Here is a 22,743-nt window from a genome sequence, read left to right as displayed (position 1 = left end):
AAAATGGTTCTCATTGGGGGAGGGGCCACGAGGAAGGAGTGCATTGGAAGCTTTAACTGCATCTACAAAGTTTTTTGCTTAAAAAGAAAATTAAACAAGACACCACTTGAAGTAAATAGAGAAAAACGTTGTGATTTGACTAAACTGGGCAAAAGGAATATGGGTATTTATACTATTCTTTATATCCTTTCTGTATACTTGAAATATTTCATGAGTTAAAAAAATTTATTTACTTCAAATATAATAGATTAAAAGTAGATGTTTGTTTTATGAAAACAGACTCCTTTCAGTGTCTGTGTAACCGTCAACATGTAAAGGTAATAAACATCAATAGATATTTACATGAAAAAAAGGCATGGGGGAGACAAAAAAATGCCTTATTGTTTTTCATAGTAATGTGGGTCTTCTCCCCTTCACACTCCCGCACAGTACCAGGTCCAATTTTACTAATTCACATTTGGTATAGGTGATCTATCATTCCGCAACTTTATAAAGCTCTCAGAATGCTTAGAAAATACTTACTCCTCCTGGAGCCCGACGGGTTTGAGTTGAGGCCTGGAAAACTTTTGGTGGTTCATCTCCTACTTTGGAATAAGTCATAACTGAGGAAGAAGTAAACGAATGTCCATTTGGATCCATTGAAAGGTGATCCTAGAAATATAAATTGTAAATCCAGAAAGTTTAGTCAAACATGAAGAATTAATGTCAGAGAATTCAAGTACATAACAACACTAACCAGTTCTACTAAGGATACTGCACTATCAGTATGGTATACAGTATTCCCTCACTTATTGATGGTATTATGTTCTAGACCCCCCCGCGATAGGTGAAAATCCACGAAGTAGGAACCTTACATTTATTTTAGTATTTATATATATTTTAAGGCTTTATAAACCCTTCCCACACACTTATAAGCCATTCCCAGTTCCTTATTAACCTTTCCCATTCCCTTACTAACCTTTTCCACACTTTTATAAACACTACTTATGTTCTTAAACATATTCTACACTCTTAAACCTATGTAACTTTAACAACGTACGTATACAGTACCGCAAAATCCCACGATATAGCAAAAAATCCGTGATAAATAATTAAATATAATATTTTTTAAAATCCCGTGATACAGTGAGGCCGCAATAAGTGAACCGTGATATAGAGAGGGACTACTGTATTTAAATGGCATCCCCAGGATGGTCCTAACTTTCTTCCATTTTAGCCAATTACCACTGTCCTTGTGAGAAATAATAAGCGATTCACTCGAAGATCCTTAAATCTTTGGGATCAAAGACTTTTGGCACAGATTTAAGAATATTGTAGATGCTGTGATACTTTGAGTCAGCAGTTGATGTTTCTGTGTTAATTTGCCAACATTGAGCCAATTAGCCAATTAGCCATATAACAAGAGTTTCATTCCTCCAGCGGGCACCAGTTTGCGACATTACTAAAATCATTCTGAAATGATCCTTAGATTTCAAATTGGATGACTAAAATAAAATGGGCCGTCTTCATATCAACTCAAGTTATTGTTTTGATGTTAATATTATGAGTAGAAAAGTAAGAGTATTAGCACTAGTTTATAAGTATTTGGACTGTATGGGTCTAATCCAATGTCTAAGCACCATTCCTGAAATTTTTATTGTCAGATTTTTTTAAACACTAAAACTTAATTTCTTAGATGACACAATTCCTTTTAAGTAGACAAGTTATAAAATAATTTTAAAAATTAAAATCATATAAAATGATCATTTATAATAGTGACCATCAGCAGAACAAATTCTTATGAGGTTGATTTTTTTTCATTTTGAAAGTTAATTAATACTATTTTTTCAAACTTGTAGGTTGTGAAATCAATATTGTGGGTTGTGACCAGATATGAAATAAAATAGAAAATTTCAGCACATTTGTAAAAATTATAATCATTTTCTCATGAAACTTTTTTTCAGGTATATTATATAGTATACAGGTATTGTGTACTGGATCATGATATAAGATCTATTTTTCAACTACTGTGTACTGTGGTTAAAGAGAGTTTGAAAACTACTCTAATATTGGGCACCAATAACTGAAAACAATGTTCCCATCAACTTTTTTAGTACTTACAAAGTTTCTTTGCAATTCCTGCATACTCTTTCGCATATTTAACATCATTCGGTCCATTGCCTGAAAAGGGCTGACATCTGTATGCTACAGGATATTAGGAAGTATGTTATTAACTATAACACAAAAGAAACAAACCAACCTTTCCAATTTTTTTTTCTAATATATGCAGTGGGATCTCATGCAGTGATCATCTAAACAAAGATAATTTAAGGACTATACAATGAAAATGATTTGTTAAGGAAAAAAATTAAAGGATATACAAAATCCCAAATAGCAAACATATAAATGATTAGGGAGCCATAATACTATAAATACAAGCATACATATTATGTGTGTGTAGGTACACATACACACATACAGTTGTGAGTATCAAAACAGTTTATTCTTGTATTATTATTTATTAATTATTGTATTATTTTCCATAAGAACAACGGTAAACCTACTTTTGTCCCACCTGGTACATATAAGAACATATAAATATACACACACATATTATTCATCAACTTTCTCAAAACATAATTTAGTTAATATTTAAACACAGAGCAATGTATTCTGGGCTGAGATAGCTCTAGCATAAATGAGTCTTCAAATCTTTTCTTCTTCCATCTCTTAATACTTGATCACACAAATAAATAAAACTTGGGCATAATATAACTAATGTCACCTCCACCAGTACCACATGGCTGATAGAACATGAGTCAGCCCTCCTTTTCATCACTGAGGGTGCAAGTAATAGAGGTTAACTCACTCTACCAATAGGCCTTGAATCTGCTGTCTACCATCGAAGGCTCAGTAGGGTATACCCTTGAAGCACAGTGTTTGCTCCTTTAGGAGAAAAGCTAAGAATTCCTCTGGAACAGTGGTCTGTCAACCAAGAGAGATTGTGATCCAGGGGCATTATCCAGGGAAATACTCAGTTTTATTTGTCACAGTTGAGGAGGGTGTATGACTGGCGCGTAGTGCATAGAGGCCAGAGATACTGCTAACATCTTATCCCCTTATACCCAAAGGGTTACAGGCTTTTTTCTATTTGTGCTCCCCCAGCATGCTGAACTTCCTATCACTTTACTGATAACTCTGTGCTATAACCATTTCTTTTCTCTGTCATTTACTCCACTAAAAACTCTGGTTGGAAAGGACAAATGGTAGAGGTCAAACTTTAAGGAGACAAATGGTTGAAGGCTGGCACAAGAGAATTAAAAAAGAACTTTTCCATGAGAGTGTAGATGCATTCATAGGACATGTTCCAAAGTTGTGCTATTCTCTGCTACTTCTCAGATTGCCTTTAAGTGTGTTAGAAACGAGCATCACAGAAAATAGGACCTAAGCCCAAGAAACAGGAGAGCGAGAACACCTGGTTGCAGAGTAAGCCTATCTGGACATGGGAAAGAAAAGGCAGTGTGAACGAACTGCCGATAGAAAGCAAATAATCTGAGCTTTTCTAAACGTGCTTGTCCATCTGCAGTCTGGTGCTTTTCCACCCTTTGGAAAGTCACCATAATCATGTCTCCAACTTTCATTCCCTTTTGTAAATCAAGTGAATGTTCATTCATCTATTAAAATGTACTTTTTATTTTTGAAGACTGATTTTATATAGGTTCATAGGACTTACTTCAGAAAACACACGCCAAGACACTCTAAAATAAATTTAATACATGAAACAGGTTTTCAGTACAAATACTAAAAAGTCATTATAAAAGTGAAATTGCACACCAATTCAATTTGCCTGAGTTAATGAAAAATAAACATCTATTAGAAAATATTGCTATAATTGTTTGTGTGTAATGATATGAACCATACCACCAAAATTGCCAAAAGGCACAAGAGAACTCATTGCCTAAAAAAAAAAAATTCAATTAATTTTGGTTATGATACTTATTACATGATAATCCTTGAAAAAGAAAGAACTGCACTAGATACTCACATAGTTCAGTGCTAATATGATTTTAGAACCTCTTAATCAAACGGAACTCAACATATACTTTTCAATTCCCTGCTTATTATTCATTCACAGGAGCCTAGCAGCCAAATAGGGGAGGCCATATATCACTTTAAAATATGACTACACTAGTATTTATTAAAGGCACTTGAAAAAGTATTTGCCATGGATTAAGACATACATTTCTCAAAGGAAAAGCAAATTCACACCAAAATTAATTAAAACATAATGTACAATGATTAAGATTATATAATCTTTCCTTTGCTTAGCTATGCCATATTTTTAAAAAGTCAGTTAACCCTGTCTGCAACTGATTAAAAATAAAAATTTATCTATATTAATAATATTTTAAAAGATTAGTAGAGATGTTGGACAAAAATTTAATCAATACCTCCTAAGAACTAATTTGTGAAGTAAAAAATACAGACTTCAGAAAGAATCACACATGTAGATTTAATAATATTCAAGGTCTTTGATAGAAAAAAGAATGTTAAGTATAATAAATGGAAAAATCAAAATTAATATTCAAAAACTATGCTCTTCAATAGGACACATGAATAAAAATTTAAATACATGTATACAAATTAAAAACTCATTACTTGAGAGTTTCAAATGTTGAGAATAAATTTTGAATATATGGATAAAAGCTATATATAGTCAGTGATAGATAATTTTCTACTTGTGTAACTTACATTGAAAAATAGAGAAAACTGTGTTTACATTGAAAATTATATATCAGATGATATATACTTATATTGTATATCTACAACAGTAATCTCCGAAGTGTCTTGGATGCACCAATAAAATTCCTTTTTCTATTTCTTTTCACTGAAAGAAAAATAATTCCTCTGTTTATTTTTATTGACTCTGTCACCACCACTCAATCTAAATGTTAGATGTTCACATGTCACATCTTCAATTATAAATTGCCTACTTTAATATATTTAAAAGACTTCTGGTCAAGATGGTGGCACAGGCAAAGATGGATCACCTCCTTGCACAACCACATCAAAATTACAATTAAATTATAGAACCACTATCACTCAGAACTAGTAGAAACTGAGTTGAATGGAAGTTTGACATCTATAGAATTGAAGGAACCACATCCATCCAGATTGGTAGGAGGAGCACAGGTGCAGAACAGGCTGGTCCCACATACATGTGTGGTGGATAACAATGTGGGAGGGATATCTCGGGAGTGAGGAGTCTGAGCTCCACACCAAGGCCCCCAGGCCAGGGTACCAGTGCCAAGATTATAAGTCCCCATAACCTGTGGCTGCAAAAACCAGCAGGGATTGAGTCCATGGAAGAAACATCTGGAGTCTCAAGCAGTTCCCCTTAAAGAACCCACACATGAGCTTACTCAGACTTGCTCTCTCTGAGCTCTAGCAATGGGTTAGCTGCTTGAAAGGCATCAGTAGCATACAGGGAAGAACTGAAGTGGTTGGTTTCAAGATGAGAGCTGGGAGACAGAAAGTTGGGAAGAGGCACAGAATCAAAGATGGTTGCCATATCTGTGACTCTATCAACCTGGCTAACACTGTTTGCCCTGCTCTGGAAATCCCCTAAGGCTCCATCCTACCCAATTTAAAGCTATTAACAGAAGCTTTTTCATATGAATGGCTGGTCTAGTATCAAGCTTCCCAACTTCCTAAACCCTTTCAAACAAGCAACAGCTGGCCTCAGTGAGCCCCAATCCCACTGTACCTCTTGCTAAGTGGCCCCAGGTCCAGCACTAGCAGCAGCCAAACTAGATTCACAGCTTGGCTTTGCCTGGGAATCTCCAAGCCCAGCATAAGTAGCAGCCATCTCACATTGCTCTATAGCTCAGGCAGGGTGACACTGGGAAAACACAGGTGGGGATTGACCTTGGCCTGCACCACCTGGGAAACCCCAGGGCCTGTGAATCCACTGGACATCTACAGACCATGTCAGAGCACCATCACCCGGCCCCTGCAGAGCTGATCCTCCACAAAGGGCAAAGGTTGGTGGTTAGTGGGCACAGCTAATCCCTGCAGCTCTCTGGCCTGGGTAAATCCCTCCCATTGACCTGCCAACAGCAATTAAGGCTCAACTACAAGAGGAGGGGGTACTCAGCCCACACAAAGGGCACACCTCAAATACCCAGGACAGGGAGTCATAGCAGCTCTACCTAATACATAGAAACAAACACAGGGAGGCTTCCAAAAGAAAAAGACAAAGAAAAATGTCCAAATGAAAGAACAGAATGGGGATAAGCAATCTATCAGATGCAGAGTTGTAAAGATGCTCAAGGAACTTAGTGAAGACCTCAACAGCATAAAAAAGATCCAGTCAAAAATGAAGAATGCACTAATTGAACTAAAGAACAATTTACAGGGGAACAACAATAAAGTGAATAAAGCCAAGAATCAAAGCAATGATTTGGAACATAAGGAAGCAAAAAACAGCCAATCAGAACAATAAGAAGAAAAAAAGAATCCAAAAATATGAGGATAGTATAAGCAGCCTCTGGGACAACTTCAAGAGGTCCAATATCTGAATAATAGGGGTGCCAGAAGGAGAAGAGAAAGAGCAAGAAAATGGAAATCTATCTGAAAAAATAATGAAGAAAACTTCCTTAATTTGGTGAAGGAAATAGACTTGCAAGCCCAGGAAGCACAGAGAGCCCCAAACCAGATGGATGCAAAGAGGCCCACTCCACAACACATCATAACTAAAATGCCAAAGGTAAAAGATAAAGAGAGAATCTTAAAAGCAGCCAGAGAAAAGCAGTTAGTTACCTACAGGGGAGTTTCCATAAGACTGTCAGCTGATTTCTCAACAGAAACTTTGCTGGCTAGAAAGGACTGGCAAGAAATATTCAAAGTCATGGAAAGCAGGGACCTACAGCCAAGACTGCTCTACCCAGCAAAGCTATCATTTAGAATCAAAGGGCAGATAAAGCACTTTCCAGATGAGAACAAACTAAAGGAGTTCATCACCACCAAACCATTATTATATGAAATGATAAAAGGACTTAAGAAGATCAAAACCATGAACAATAAAATGGCAAAAAAATACATATCTATCAACAATTAAATCTTAAAAACAAACTAAGAAAACAAAAATAGGAACAGAATCATGGATATAGAGAGCATTTTGATGATTGCCAGTTGGGAGGGGGAGTGTGGGGGAATGGGTGAAGAGGTGAGGGGATTAAGAAGTACAAATAGGTAGTTACAGAATAGCCATGGGGATGTAAAGTACAGTGTAGGAAATGGAGCAGCCAAAGAACTTACATGCATGACCCATGGACATGAACAATGATGTGGGAATTTCCTGCTGGGTGGAGGTGGGGGAAAGGTGGAATAATTGGGACAACTGTAATAGAATAATCAATAAATTATAATTTAAAAATAAATAAATTTAAATATTAAATTATCTAGTTTTAAACAAAATTAACCCTACCAAGATGGACAACTGTCTTAAAACTAGTCCCATAAAAAAAAAATCATGAAATGAAAAAAAAAAAAAATGCTATCAAGACAAACACAAAAAAATGGAACAGCTGATGCTTCTCCTACTTTTGTAGGAGTCTCTGTTTCCTCATAATATGGCTGATAATGATGACAAATGTCAGGAAGGGGGCTAACATTTTTTAAAAAGGATCAAGGTACATATTTCACATATAGATTTTCATTTATTATACTATGCTTGAAAGCATCAGCATAATGGCTTATCACCCCATCAAACACTTCATTTTAAAACTTAACTTCATGAAGAGAGAGAAAGGCTGTGTATAAATTTTTATTAAAAGTTCAAATAGACAGCCCTGACCAATGTGGCTCAGTTAGTTGGGCGTCATCCCACAAGGTGAAAAACTGCTGTTTGATTCCCCGTCAGGGCACATGCCTGGGTTGAGTGTTCAGTTCCAGTTGGGGTGTGTATGAGAGGCAACCAATCAATGTTTCCCTCTCACATCAATGTTTCTCTCCCTTTCTTTCTTTCTTCCTCCCTTCCTCTTTCCCTAAAGTTTAAATAAATAAAATCTAAAGAAATGGTCAAATAGACTAGGACAGCTAGCATGCTCAAAAAGCCTCGTTTTTCTTGGCTGTGCTCTTTTCAAACTTCGTGGCATTGTCTTCCATCTTCTGCAATTTCCAATTTCTGTTTTAAGCACAAGTACCCAGGAAAGTTAGCTTTAGTTCCATTTCCAGTGGCTGATGACCAGCAAGATTACAGCTGATGTGGATAGGTAACCTCAATAAGAACTTTACAGCTCAATTAAAAGCAGATCTCTTTTCTATACTTGCAAGGGAATGAAATTGTCATTTATTTCTTCTTTCACAAAAACTATGAGTAGCTCATTTATGTACATAAATAGAAAACACTATATATAGCCCTACTCTTTCCATGCTATGGTTATAGCAGATATACAAAATATTTCAATGCTCATGTGAAAAATAAAATTTTAGAGTGTCACATTTGATTTTCTGCCCTCTTTGATAATTTTTCCTTGCATCTTAATTTTAGACATTAATAGAAATTGATAAAAGTTTATATATATGAACACCATTATTCACTAATTAAACTAATTAGAATATGAATAACATATTGGAATAATATGTATATAAAAAAGAATGTGAAGATTACTTTCATTTAAATGGCAAATGCATTCTATCCATCAAACTTCTTAGTACTGTTTAAAATATTTTGCTCTATTTAAGATTATCGAAAACAGAAAATATAAAAATGGTTTTTTATGGAAGATTCTGGAGGTTTTCTAATTGACCAACTTAATGTTTACTGAGTTCCAAATATCTACATTTCAATTGCAGAGACACATATTTATAGAAACTCCTTTGGATATGTTATTCTAGAACAATCATTCCTGAGGCTGAAAAAGCAATAGAAATAAAATAAACAGAAAATAGTTAAGATATATAAATATCCCAAGGTTTGTTTTCATGTTATGTTTGTAACCTTTGCTCTCAGACAAGACTTAAAAAATACCCTGCACTTATGCAAGACTTTTAAAGACAGTTAAAAATTAATCTATGTTTTGAAGGTCTAAAACTTAGATTGACTTTGAAGAAGTCAATTGACTATGAAGAAGATTGGGTTTTCCTGGTCCAATAAAGATAAAGCATTATGCTATAACTATGGCTGCTATTTTAAAGTGAAAAAAAAAAGAAGTGTTGTATGGGACAGGAAAGATAATTTGTTTTCCTGTTCTATTGGAAGACATGGAAGCAATTCTAAGGTGAGAACAAACCACATATATACATATGAAAAATAATACTTTAAGTTTTGGTAGCACAGTCAAATACTATACAGCTAACACTTCATTGTTAAAGGATTCAGCTTTCCAACAGGTCCCTTACTTTATAGAATCATTATTTCCATAATGTATTATTAGCCAGTTCCTATCATGATAGATATATTCTTCTATACCTTTCTTCGATTTCTGATAGGACCTTGTCACTAATGTTAAAATAAAGAACTTACAGTCAGGAACTTTTCCCCATCATCACGTCCTGTACGATTGTGAGCTCTCCCTCTACCATCAGAAATGCTAAGCAAGTCTCTTCCAAAAGGTTCAGAAAAACTTCTCATCATCTGTCGCATACTTTCCCGGTGTGCATTAAAAGAATCGCTGTTGAAAATACACGTAATCATGTAAGAATAAGTGTTTGAATTTAAGTGATAAGTAGGCAAATATTACAAAGGAATATTTTGAGGTAATATGTTTGTTAAAGAAACAAAGGAACACTAGGAGCATAGAATTACCTCATAAAAACACACTATTCATGAATACAATTTATAGACAATAGAATTATCTTATAAAGATTATTCATAAATACAAACTGTTCTATTTGTTATTCACTATAATCCACTTATTTATAATAATAAAACTATACTTTTATTTGTTCCTCATGATTTAAAAATGATAAACATGAGGTAACACAATCTGGTATCATAAGCCTTCCCTAAGAGAAATGGCAAAAGAAGACTGAAAAATTCTGCTACCAGGTAGAGACCACCATGGGCAGTCAACAATATAAATTCTAGTCAGAATTAATAAAGAATGCTGGCTTATTACTTATTTTTTAAGTTATATTTATTGAGTGGAGAGACTATCTGATATACAGGAAAATTCAATAAACATTTTTATGTATACTATGGGTTAGTACAAAGGCTGATTACAGGTCTGGAGGAATTTATAGTCTGACACAAGTGAGACTTATATGTTTTAAAATTAACATTATAAAACTTGGAATTGTAGTTTACTATTGGTTCTGTAACAAATTACCACAAATTTAGTAACTTTAAACAACACAAATTATTTCCTTACAGTTTTGAAGGTCAGAAGCCCAGAATGGGTATTTCTGGCCTAGAACCAAGGTGTTGGCAGGGCTGGGTTCCTGCTGGAGGCTGCAGGGGAGAATCTATTTCTTTGCCTTTTACAGCTTCTAGAGAATGCCTGTGTTCCTTGCCTTGCAGTCCCTTTCTCCATTTTCAAAGCCAGCAGCATAGTGTCTTTAAATCTCTGACTCTTCCATATTTAAAGGACCCTCCTAAGTAATCCAGGTTACTCTCCTATTTTAGGTTAGCTGATTAACAACCTTAATTTCATCTGTAACCTTAGTCCCCTTCTGCCATGTAAAATAACGTATTAAATGGTTTTAAGGTTTAGGGCATGGACATCTTTAAAGGGTCCATTATCCTGCCTATTTCAGATACATTCCTAAAATCACATTAGGTAAAACCATTTTCAACTCTTCCTGCCAATCTACATAAAATAGTCTTAGAAGATTGAAATGCTATAAAATAGAGCCTGTGATTAACTTGGCACTAGTGTGCTGAATAGGATTTCTATGACTAATGATTAAGACAGTAATTAAGAACAAATCTGAATTAGGATGAGCCAAAAGAGATTTAGAAGGTGTCAGCTCCTGAAGAAATATCCACCCCAATGATAGCAAGCTCTCAGCTCTAATGGCCTGGTTTGTAACTGTTATTTCCTGTTATAATTCAGGGGGCTTCCTTTCTCCTCTGAATTAAAACTCCAAAAATTATCCTAAACTCCCAATCATTGAAATCTAAAAGTTCATTCCTAATCCTTGAATTCTTGGCAGCAATTTCTAATTTGAGGGACAATGCACTGTTCTGAGCCTTGTTTTATAAATTTCTCCTCGAAATTCTCCTTGGATAGTTCATTTTCCCTCTGGTCCTTGACAGAGATTCCTGAGTTTCAGATACATTGCTGGTATTTCAAATCTTGATACCCCTAGCCTTGGGGCAACCAGGTGGGGCCTGAAGCTGCCTGAAGAAGCCCGTGGTCATTTCCCGCTTCTATCTGTCTCTCCTTCTTGTACCCCAAGGTGCTTTGCAAATATTTTCTAATTGTGAATGGCATTAAAATGTTGAAAAGCTATGCCTGCTAAAAACATACTTTCTCTGGACTTCTTTTACCCTTTCTCTGGACTGCTTTTCCCTGCCCTCTGTGGGCTACTTCCTTTAATTTGAACACACTTAAAAATCACTAGAGTTACTAAGTGACGTGCAGATTCCTGAGGCACACACCCAGGGGTTTTTGATTCACCATATCTGGAGCATAACCCAGTAGTCAGAATTTTAACAATCATTTTAAGTCACCCTAATGCAGATGTTTCAAGGATAAACACTAATGAATAAACACTAATCTGTTCTCCTCAACTATTTTATCCAGAATCTCTAGTTCATTTTCTGCTTGTTTTGATGTAAATGGTATCCATTTATTTAACAAATATTTATTGAATAGCTATATAATAGGCACTGTGCCAGGCAGTGGAAATAGAGCCCTGGCTTTTGGAGGGCTACCAATTTTCAACTTCCTGTTGTCCAGAGAGTTGTAAAACTTTCTAAAGTATTCAGAGTATAAATAAAAATAATGATAAAGTGATTATTGAACATTTGCCAATTTCAATCCTAGTAAGTCTTTAAACCTAACATTTCTAACACTGTCTTTTTCCCTAGACAGCTTCTCCTCTTTATATCTCTATTTCCATTAAAAGGACAGCTATTATTCTCCAAGTCATTCAAGTTCAAAATTTCAGGAATGGGCTAGAAGTTAGTTGAGTGTTTATTTATCCTGTGCTAGCTCCAAGAGAGGAAAAAGATGAACTCTGGCTCCTAGGAAGAATAAATCTTCCTTCATCGAGAAGTTACAGTTGGTTCACTTCTTAATTACCATTGCGCTTCTTCTATCTTACTATTTTCTTCTTGGATTCGGACATCTAGTAATTAAGAGCACAGTAAAATGAGTGTCATACTGTCTAAATGCATTTCACATCAAACTGAAACAATGGCTTATCTTCCTTATTCGGTATTGTTTAAGAGAAGTCTGATGACAACCTGGTTTTCATTCTTTCTCAGAAATCTATACTCTCTGGAGGCTTTATAATTTCTTTATCTATTTTTAATGTGTTGAAATTACATTATCATGGGTCCAAGCATAGAATAAAAAGTTATCCTGTCATTCCTCAAATTTCCCTTCATGATATGGGTTCTAAGGATTTCAGCCTTTCGTTAGATCTAGAAATTATTTGTTGTTTCTTTCAGTATTTACTATTCTCTTCTTTTTATCTGTTCCTTCTTGTTAGAACTTTTAACCCTTTGTTATTTTGTGCTGCCTATTGGAAGAAACCGCTTGGCTCAGTTTCCCATATTACTAATTCAGTCTTTGGTTGTGAACATTTGGCTTAATTTTATTTTTTTAAGATCAAAAATTTAATTTCTGGGATCTCTGGTTAGTTTTTTGCTTTTTGTTTTAATGACTGCACTGTCTCCTGAAATCTCTGAAGCTATTTCACATTTATCTACTTATTTAGTATTTAGACACTTTTCTTTCTTTAATCCAGGTTGTCATATGAAATCATTTGTCTTCACTAAAGAACTATTAACATATCTTGTTCTGCAGGTATGCTTGTAATGAATTCTTAGTTTTCTTTTATCTAAATATATTTTATTTCACCCTTTATTCTTAGTGAATATTTGTACAAAATAAATGTAGGTTTACAGTTTTTATCCTGCAGCACTTTAAAGATGTTTGTCTACTGACCTCTGCTGTTTCTGGTGAGAAGCCCACGATAATTCAAAATATTTATTATCCTGTATTCAATCAATGTGTCATTTTCCTTTATTTGTTTTCAAGACTTTTCTCTTTATCCTTGGGTTTCAGAAGTTTGAGTATAATGAATCTAGGCATGGTTTTCTTCATATTTATCCTTAGGAGTTTACTTACAGATTCTCCACTCTCTGAAGTTTTATCTTTCACCAAATTTAATAATTTCCATTATTATTTCAACTACTTTTTGTGCCTCATTCTCTTTATTCTTTAAGGTTCTTTATTTTTGTTTCAGATTTTTATTAACCTATATTCAAGTTCATCTACTCTTTCCTCTGTCATCTCCATTTTGCTATTAAACTCATGCAGTAATATTCTTTCCTTAAAAATATTGATATTGTAATTTTCAGTTTTAAAACTTCTTTTTGTTTTTTGGGTTTTTTTTTTATAATTTGTCTTCCTCTACTGATACTTGTCTTTTCATTCATTGTAAGCATATTTTCCTTTACATCGCTGAGCAAAATTCTTGTCTGTTAATTCCAACATATGGATCACTTGGGGATCAGTCTCAGTCCATTATCTTTTTTGTGGAGAATGGGTCACAATTTCCTGTGTCTTTGTCAAATAATTTGAATTATATCTGCACATTGTGACTATTATGTTGTGGAAGCTATATATATGTTATATTCAGGAACATTGGTTATTTTTTTAAGTAGTCAATTACTCTGACTAGCCTTAGATTCAAATTCTGTCTTTTGAGTGGCAGCTCAAATCTGTTTAGTTCTTTTCTCCTTAGTTGGAATGATTTATGTTGGTCTCACACATGTATGACTTAAACCTCAGATTCAGATTTTTGTGCAGAATTTGTTGACAGTACTTGGTGCTCACCTTCCCTGATTCTCTCCTTTCTGAGACTTTCTCCCACATCTTCCAGTGACTGTGGCTGCACTGAACTTAGTCCCTGGTCTTAGGGCAGAATAATTTCAAGTCTTCTATCAGAGTTTAGCCACCCTACATGGCACAAATTGGGCTTACCCTCAGGCTAAAATTCCCTATCTCTTCTTGCAATTGTTGAATCATGACCTCCAGCGCATGCCTGTTTTTGGTAATTCTCTAGTATATATCTGTTCTAGAAAGCTGCTTTTGTATTTTATTCTAGGTGTACAGTGTAATCTGCAGGACGGTTGGTACAAATGAGCTTTCTTGGCCTCAGTAGATATGACTCTCTTGAAGATATCAAATTACATTTTCTGTAGTTTTCTGTTTCATTAGCTTTGATTCCTTAAATGTTAGCATAGCTTCTGTTTTTTACGACATTAGTTTTCCCCAAATGTTTGCAATTATTTATATACTTACAACAAAATAAACTAATAAAATAGAAACAGACTCATGGATACTGAGAACAAGCTAACAGCTGTCAGATGGGATGGGGGGTTATGGGTCTGGGTGAAAAGGTGAAGGGATTAAGCAAAAACAAAAACCTCATAGACACAGACAACAGTATGGTAATTACCAGAAGGAAAGGGGAGTGAGGGATAGATAGAAGGGGGTAAAGGTAGGGGATAAATGGTGATGGAAGGAGACTTGACTTGGGGTGGTGAACACACAATATAACATACTAATGATATATTATAGAATTGTATTCCTGAAACCTACATAATTTTACTAACTAGTAAATTCAATAAATAAAAGTTTTTAAAAGGTTTGTAATATAAAATTGGAAACAAATGAACAAAAATATTCATGCATATATGCTTATAAAGGAATAGAAAAATATCCCAAGAGGCTATGCAGCAATCTGATCACAGTGGCTGTATTCTGGGAGAGTCGCTAGATAGTTGAAGGCCAAAGGTAGGAAGAAGTCCTTTTCTTTTTCATCTTATGTTATCTTGTTGAAGCATAGCACATACCGAAAAGCACAAAGATAATGTGCATAGCACAATGAGCTTTTTCCTCACCTTAACCATTTAAAATGTATAGTTCTATAGTACCTTTTCACATTGGTGTGAAGAAGGAGTCTTTTAACCATGTAGTCTTCTGTATCTTTTGAGTTTTGCCATAGGCATGTATTACATATCCCAAAACACACTTTGAAAATGTGAGGCACCTTGCTACTTCATAAAATAAGGTATTAATTACCAGATGTTGATGCTGCTGAATTTTAAACCACTTTTTCATTTTTTAAAGTCTTAATAGTGTATATGTAAATATGGAAAAACAAAATGGATAAAAAAGTTCTTCAATTCCATATCAAATGCATATGTTCAGTTCAGACTATATAAATGCATTTTTCTTTTATAATAGTAATAAAGATGATTTCGTGGCAACTTCCACTAAAACGCTATTAAAAAATCATGCCTATTTATCTCAGTGAAAACTGTAAACTATATTAGCTTGTCAAATTTTGGTGTTCATGAAAAGATGCTACTGTTTTTTGTTTTAATAAATTCATATTTCCCAGCTGTTATTAATTAGACATTAGTTTTAAAATATGCTAAGGCAGAAACTGTACTCCAAAAAAGCACTGTGCAGTTCTGAGGCCTAATGCCTTAATTATACTTAAACATAATTTCTAAAAATTGAATGGAGAAATTTATTATGTAGAATGCTTCAAATGATTAAGTTGACTTTCTGTAAATCATGTAAAGGTGAGTATTTTTAAGTTATCTAAAAGATTTTTTTGAAATTATTGTGGTCAACTAAATTAGATTACTAGTTTGCAGTTCAGAAACATAGTATCTCAGCAGTGAAGTTTTACTAAAAATAAAGAACGAGGTGCCAACAGTTCCAGCAACCGTAATCTAGTCTTTTCCTTAGAAAGCAGGGCTGTTCCCCAAGTACATCTGAAGATATTACAAAGTATTAAAACAAAAAATAAAAATAAGAAAATAAGTATTCTCTAAGCAAATCTAATTAGGAGGTGTATATGAGTGTCTCCAGACTGTTTTGTTCTACAGATCTGTTTATTCCTGTGCAATATCAACTGTTTTAAAGGAAACTATTAAGTAGAAAAAGAAATATAGTTATGAATGGCTGAAATAAATAGCATGTCCTCTGCACACTTGACTGATATGATAACATCCAACGACCTCTGCTGACTAATCCATATTTTAAAAAATGTTAACATGTCAGTACTCTTACTTCTCCATTTGCTCTCCTGCCATGCCCTTTTGTCTTTGTTATACTGATCCACTTGGGGACACTGCTCTGACTACTTTCCAGCCTCCTTTCTGCTTACTGAAAAGTTTCATGCAGAGTCATAAAAGGAAAGTGTTCTCCAGTGAGTGCAGATTAAGAATGCTCTTAGTGCAAGAGAATAGAAAAATTTCAGCAGGAGTCCAGAAATTAAATTATTCTTAACTGAATTAGTAACTGAGTCAGAATGAAGAGACTCTTTAGTTGAATGTTGGGTATTAACTGGAGAAACATAGATGTACTAAATTCACTTAGGAAATAAAGACAGAAGAGCATTTAGATATTATATTTCATATCCTTTTCAATGTAAAACATACTCTAACATATTAAGGAACAAACAAGTACAGATATTATACATGCAATGCAGAAAATATATATAAGGTCATTTTCCATGAATTCTTGTGGGATTTTTAGTTTTGGATTTTTGTGTTATTGATAGGAGTGATAGCCACAAAAATGTAACAGACTATTATTCCTGGATTTTCTACCTATTAAAAATTTAAGAATCACTCCTGTAGCAGAATCACAGGTAACTTGCATTATGAGGAAATTGTAACGCTTTAAAAATTAAATGGATCAATGGCACACAATAAGCAGCTTATCTTTTAGGGCACTAGAAGACAGGGTTGTTTTATGTTTTCCTAAGTCAATATCTGAAGATCAAAAGTTACTTTTAAAATTAAGGAATCAGAATTTGGTGTGTCTCCCTATCTTTTACATTAAAAAAAAAAATGTTTTAAGTAGTTCTAAGACCCTAAGTGAGTTGTCTAAGAAACAGTTTCTAATTCTTACCTCTAAAATTAGACTATTCCAAAGTATTTCATATCTCAATGATAATGCCAGATGATACCGAGCAATTGGATTTTTGTTAATTTTGTTTGATGTGAATATTGTATTGTGGTTATGTAAGAAGATGACCATATTTTTCATAGACAGATGCATATGGAAATACATAGAAGTGAGATGGCAAAAAGTCTGAAATTTGCTTTTAACACTTTGGAGACAGCAGCAGTTATAGAGAAGAATTAGCAGGTGTACATTTTGAAATTTTGGGTATTGGGTACACAGTATTGATATAATTTTACACTTTTGCAGTATATGTTTAAATTTTTCATGATAAATCTTTAAAGAATAAGAAATAGAACTATATAGTTAAAGGATTTTATACAACCTGACATTTTAATTTTTTATTTATTGATTTTTAGAGAGAGAGGAAGGAAGAGAGAGAGAGAAAGGGAAGGCAGGGGGGAGAGAAATGGATTGTTTTTTTTTTTTTTTTTTTTTTTTTTTTTTTTTAGTATATTTTATTGATTATGCTATTACAGTTGTCCCAGCTAATAACCATCTGAATGATCTCCACATCTATGATTCTGTTCCTATTCTGGTAGTTTGCTTAGTTTGTTTTTGGTTTTTAGTTTTTAGATTCTGTTGTTGATAGTTGTGAATTTGTTGTAATTTTAATGTTCATAGTTTTGATCTTCTTTTTCTTAAATAAGTCCCTTTAACATTTCATGTAATAATGGCTTGGTGATGATGAGCTTCTTTAGCTTTACCTTGTCTGGGAAGCACTTTACCTGCTCTCCCATTCCAAATGATAGCTTTGCTGGATAGAGTAATCTTGGTTGTAGGTCCTTGCTTTTCATCAGTTTGAATACTTGCCACTCCTTTCTTGCCTGCAAAGTTTTTTGAGAAATCAGCTGGTAATCTTATAGGCACCCCTTTGTAGGTAGTTCTCTTCTTTTCTCTTGTTGCTTTTAAGATTCTTTCTTTATCTTTCACCTTTGGCATTTTAATTACAGTGTGTCCTGGTGTGGTCATCCTTGGGTTTAGTTTGTTTGGGACTCTCTGTGCTTCCCGGACTTGTATGTCTTTTTCCTTTGACAAATTAGGGAAGTTTTCCTTCATTATTTTTTCCCATAATTTTTCAATTTATTGCCCTTCTTCTTCTCCTTCTGGCACCCTTATGATTCAGATGCTGGCATGTTTACAGCTGTCCCAGAGGTTCCTAAGCCTCTCTTCATTTTTTTTTTTTTTTCAATTATTGTTTCCTCCTTCTGTACTGGCTATTTCTTCCTTATGTTTCAAATCACTAATTTGAACCCTGGTTTACTTCCTTCACCATTGGTTTTGTGTGGATTTTCCTTAGTTTCACTTAATATAGCCTTCCTTTCTTCCCTGCCATGCTTAATCTTTTCTGCCAAGTCTGTGAGCACCCTTATCACCAGCATTTTGAACTCTGCATGTGTTAGGTTGGCTATCTCTTTGTCACTCAGTTCTCCCACTGGAACCTTGATCTGCTCCCTACTTTGGGCCATACTTCTGTCTCCTTAATTTGACAGCCTCCTGTGTTTGCCTCTGCATCTTGGCTAAGGCTGTCACACCTGTTACATTTTAAGGGGCAGAGCCTTAGATATTAGTCAGTGCAGGGGCAGACATGTATCCCCACGCTGTGGTGTTTTATGTGGGGGAGGGGTCTGATAGGGAATAATGCCACCTGCTGAGCACTTGCTCTTTTTCTACTAAGTACAGGGACTCTGCTGAGGGACCTGCAGCTCCCTCTGCCCCCCAACTCCCACTGGTTTTGTCAGAAGCAATGTGGCTGCATTTTCCCCTGGCACCAGGTTTGTGAGCTGCCTGGTCTGGTTCAGGGTTGCAATAGTTCCTCAGGTTTTCTTCCCTGATTTTTTAAAATGTGTGACTGCGCTTCCCACCAGTTGGCTCCAGCCACTGCGCTGCCATTGCCACCCGTCCTACTACTGTTGGTGCGGGTGCTGTTGCCACTGGTACCTCTGTAGGCATCGCCGCCCGGGTTCCGCTGGCACCGCTGCCCCAGTGTTGCCTCCCCGGTGCCTCTGGAACTGCCACCAGTGTCGCTGGGGCTGCTGCCCCAGTGCTGCCGCCCGGTTCCTCTCTGCCCCAGCTCCACCTGTCCTACCTGTCTGGATGAGTATTTCTTCTTTATTTCTTAGTTGAACTTCCCTTCTGTTTGATTTTCTGGAATTTTGATTGGTTTTTATAGCTTTTGAGGTAGTTGAATTCCTTTCTAGTTGTGGAGGGAGATACAGCATGTCTGCCTACCTATGCCTCCACCTTGGCCGGAAGTTCTATTGTCCCGTTTATTGATGCACTAATTGGTTGCTTTTGTACGTGCCCTGACCAAAGATCAAACCCACAACTTTGGCGTATTGGGACACTCTAACCAACTGAGCTACTGGGCTAGGGCCCCACCTGATATTTTGAAATGAGTGAGTCAAAAGAAAGTTCTTTTACTTAGAGCTCTATGTTCACTAGATATTTAGAGCTTAGAATATGGGTACAAGTATGGAGATGAAAATGTTCATTCTTATTAATATGCAGTTACTCAAGAAAACCAGTTAACCTTACCTTTAGATAGGTGGATGAGATTCAACTGCAATGAAGAAAGATACTTTGGGGAATATTAGATTTTGTACTGTGGATAAGTGAGTATTAAGCAGCTATTATTTTCCTCTAGAAACATAAAATTTAATGGGACTTATTTTTCCAACTGCATTACAATTAGGCTACAAACTCAGCAACTAAAAGTGACTAATTTAAAATGTTGCCCAGATTTCTCTCTTTTTAAACAGGAGTAGGTATATTTATATGTAGGGCAAATGCTAAAAACAAAATTCTTTATTTTTTGAGTGACATGAACAAAAGGCTGCCTGTTGGAAAAATCATTAAGATAAAAGTGGGCTTACAGTCTGGCTTTTGCGCCTGTCTGAACCATTCAGGAAGAAATCTGGCTGCACCCTTAAGTAAATTCAACTCATGTCTACCCAGAACAGCAACAGCTAGGAGAAAAGACTTCAAGATTTCTTTTGTTCAAGCCTGAATTTTCTTTTTTTTAACTTTAAACCAGAGCCAAAAACCTCTTGTGGTAGTAAACAGTTGTTTTTATATGCTTTATTGATTATGCTGTTACAGTTGTCCCAATTTCTTTTCCCTTTGTTCCCCTCCACCCAGTGAGACCCCTCCTTCCAGTTGTCCCCCCACCTTAGTCCATGCCCATTGGTTGTGCATATAGTTCCCAACATCTTCCTGTCTACTCCACTCTCTCTTACTATGCTTCTTAATTCCTGTACCATCTCCCGCCCTTTCTCCCCCACTGCTGACCTCATCCCATTATGTTCCCCATACCTATGATTCTTTTCCCCCTCTCACTGCCTACTTAGTTTGCATATAACAGTGGTTTGTATCTGATGAACTCCTTCAGTTTTACTTTGTCCTGGAAGCACTTTCTCTGCCCTTCTATTCTGAATGAAAGCTTTGCTGGATAGAGTAATCATGGTTGGAGGTTTTTGCTTTTTATTCCTTTGAATATTTCTTGCCAGTCCCTTCTTGCCTGCAGAGTTTCTTTTGAGAAATCAGTTGATAGTCTTATTGGGACCCCTTTGTATGTAATTCTCTTCTTCTCTCTTGCTGCTTTCAAGATTCTCTCTTTATCCTTAATTTTTGACATTTTGATTATAATGTGTCTTGGTGTGGTTCTCCCTGGGTCCAGTTTTTTTGGAACTCTCTGTGCTTCCCGGACCTGTAAGTCTATTTCCTTCCCGAAGTTAAGGAAGTTCTGCTTCATTATTTTTTTACATAATTTTTCAATTTCTAGTTCTTCTTCTTCACCTTCTGGCAACCCTATGATTTGGATGTTGGCCTGCTTATAGCTGTCCCATACATAGGTTTCTGAGCCTCTCCTCATTTTCCTCACTTTTTGTTTCCTCTTTCTGCACTGGTTGACTGTTTGTTCCTTCCCTAAGTTCCGATTTGTTGATTTGATCGCTGGTTTTCTTTCCCTCACCACTAGTTTTGTATGTAGTTTTTTTTTTTTTTTTTTTTATGAGTCTTTTTAAAAAAAATATTTATTTTATTTATTTATTTTAATATTTATGTTATTTTTTATTTATCTGTTTTGAGAGAGAGAGGAAAGGAGAAAGAGAGGGAGCGAAACATCAATGTGTGGTTGCCTCTCACATGCCCCCAACTGGGGACCTGGCATGCAACCTAGTCATGTGCCCTGACTGGGAATCGAACCAGCAACACTTGGTTCACAGGCTGACGCTCAATCCACTGAACCACAGCAGCCAGGCTCGTATGTGTTTTCTTCTTTTCAGCAGAACTAGCCTTCATTCCTTCCCTGTCTTGTTTAAGATCTGCTGTTAGGTCTGTAAGCATTCTTATAACAAAAGCTCTGAACTGTGCCTCAGAAAGATTTCCTGTCTGCTTCTTTGTTAGATTAGATATTTGCTGTCTGGTCAGCTCCATCATCGGGATCTCTATCATGATCTGTGCCATCCTGACCGTTTTGTGTTTACCTTTGCTTCCTGGGTGGGGCTGTCACACCTCCTACGCTACAGGGGGTGGAGCTCTGTGAACTCATCACAACCAGGCGACCCTTTCACCATGCTGTGGCATTTTCTATGGGGATAGGGTGTCCAAGATGGATTCCTGCTGTTCACTCTCCACTGAGAGACCGGGAGCCTCCTCCTCCATTACCATGCCCTCTGGGCCTCACAGTCTGAGGCATTGGGGGTCTGCCCTTCCCGGTGTTGGAATTGCAAGCTGGCGGGTCTGGTCTTCAGCTGGAGGTGCTCTCCAGGGGCTTCTTGCCTCCCCTTAAATACTGGTGTCTGGGCTTACCGCCATCCTGCCATTTTCACTGCTGCTGCTGCAGAGCTTGACCTCTCCACCCGGTTTCACCCCTCCTACCCATTCGGATGAGCACCACTTCTTTATAACTTCATACATTGGACTTCCATTTATTTTCTGGAACTTCTGGTTATTTCTGGGTTTGCGGTACTTGTAGTCCTTTTTAGTTGTGGAGTGTGACAGAGCATGTCAGTCTAGGCCTCCATCTTGACCGGAAGTCTCCTGTGCATGTTTGCCTTTGTCTTTAATATGTTTTTTAATTAACCTAGTAGAGAACTTATTTTATCAGATGAGAAATTAATATTTTTATATATTTTTATCTATTCATGTTGGCCTCTTTTGTAAATGAATGTTTCCTTCTTTCAGGAAAAATTTTCTTATACTATTATGATGTTCATACTACCTTTTACAAAATCACTGACTCAAACCACAACCAAACATACATTTGGTACTAAATGTAGTTTTTCTACTCCATATTATTAACCCATCACAAGCTAGGAAAAATTAATTGTTGCCCCCCTCTCCCAACAAAAAATTTTAACTTTCAAATTGATTCTAGGACTCTTAGGAATTTCAACATAACTTTTTTTAGGGCTGGTATTGTTTTTCTTAGAATAAGTTCTGTTTTTAAGACTCAAATATAAATATACATGTGTACAAATCCACATGCACATATATATTTTGGGAGGCCAGCTTACAATTTCATTTGGCCAGTACAAGAATAGAAATGTTTATGCTTCTAAATAAAAACCATTACATTATTTATTACTGA

At 35.8% G+C, this 22,743-nt stretch overlaps 1 protein-coding gene across 3 annotated transcripts in view; it reads right to left on the bottom strand.

Annotated features, from left to right (window-relative positions):
- Positions 1-22,743, bottom strand: part of MLF1 (myeloid leukemia factor 1) — a 33,024-nt gene that overhangs the window by 5,707 nt on the left and 4,574 nt on the right. For all 3 annotated transcript variants that reach the window (XM_090272157.1, XM_090272176.1, XM_090272166.1), the window contains exons 2-4: positions 9,509-9,656; positions 2,101-2,184; positions 523-651 (exon numbers count right to left, since the gene is read on the bottom strand). In XM_090272157.1, the coding sequence (XP_090128283.1) occupies positions 523-651; positions 2,101-2,184; positions 9,509-9,656 (361 nt within the window). The remainder of the gene's footprint in view (positions 1-522; positions 652-2,100; positions 2,185-9,508; positions 9,657-22,743) is intronic.

This window comes from Furipterus horrens, unplaced genomic scaffold (genome assembly GCF_987537825.1).
Source record: "Furipterus horrens unplaced genomic scaffold, mFurHor1.1.pri manual_scaffold_1, whole genome shotgun sequence".
In the NCBI taxonomy this organism is placed as follows: domain Eukaryota; kingdom Metazoa; phylum Chordata; class Mammalia; order Chiroptera; family Furipteridae; genus Furipterus; species Furipterus horrens.
Note: the sequence above shows the minus strand (reverse complement) of the source record. Positions and strands in the feature narration are given on the sequence as shown.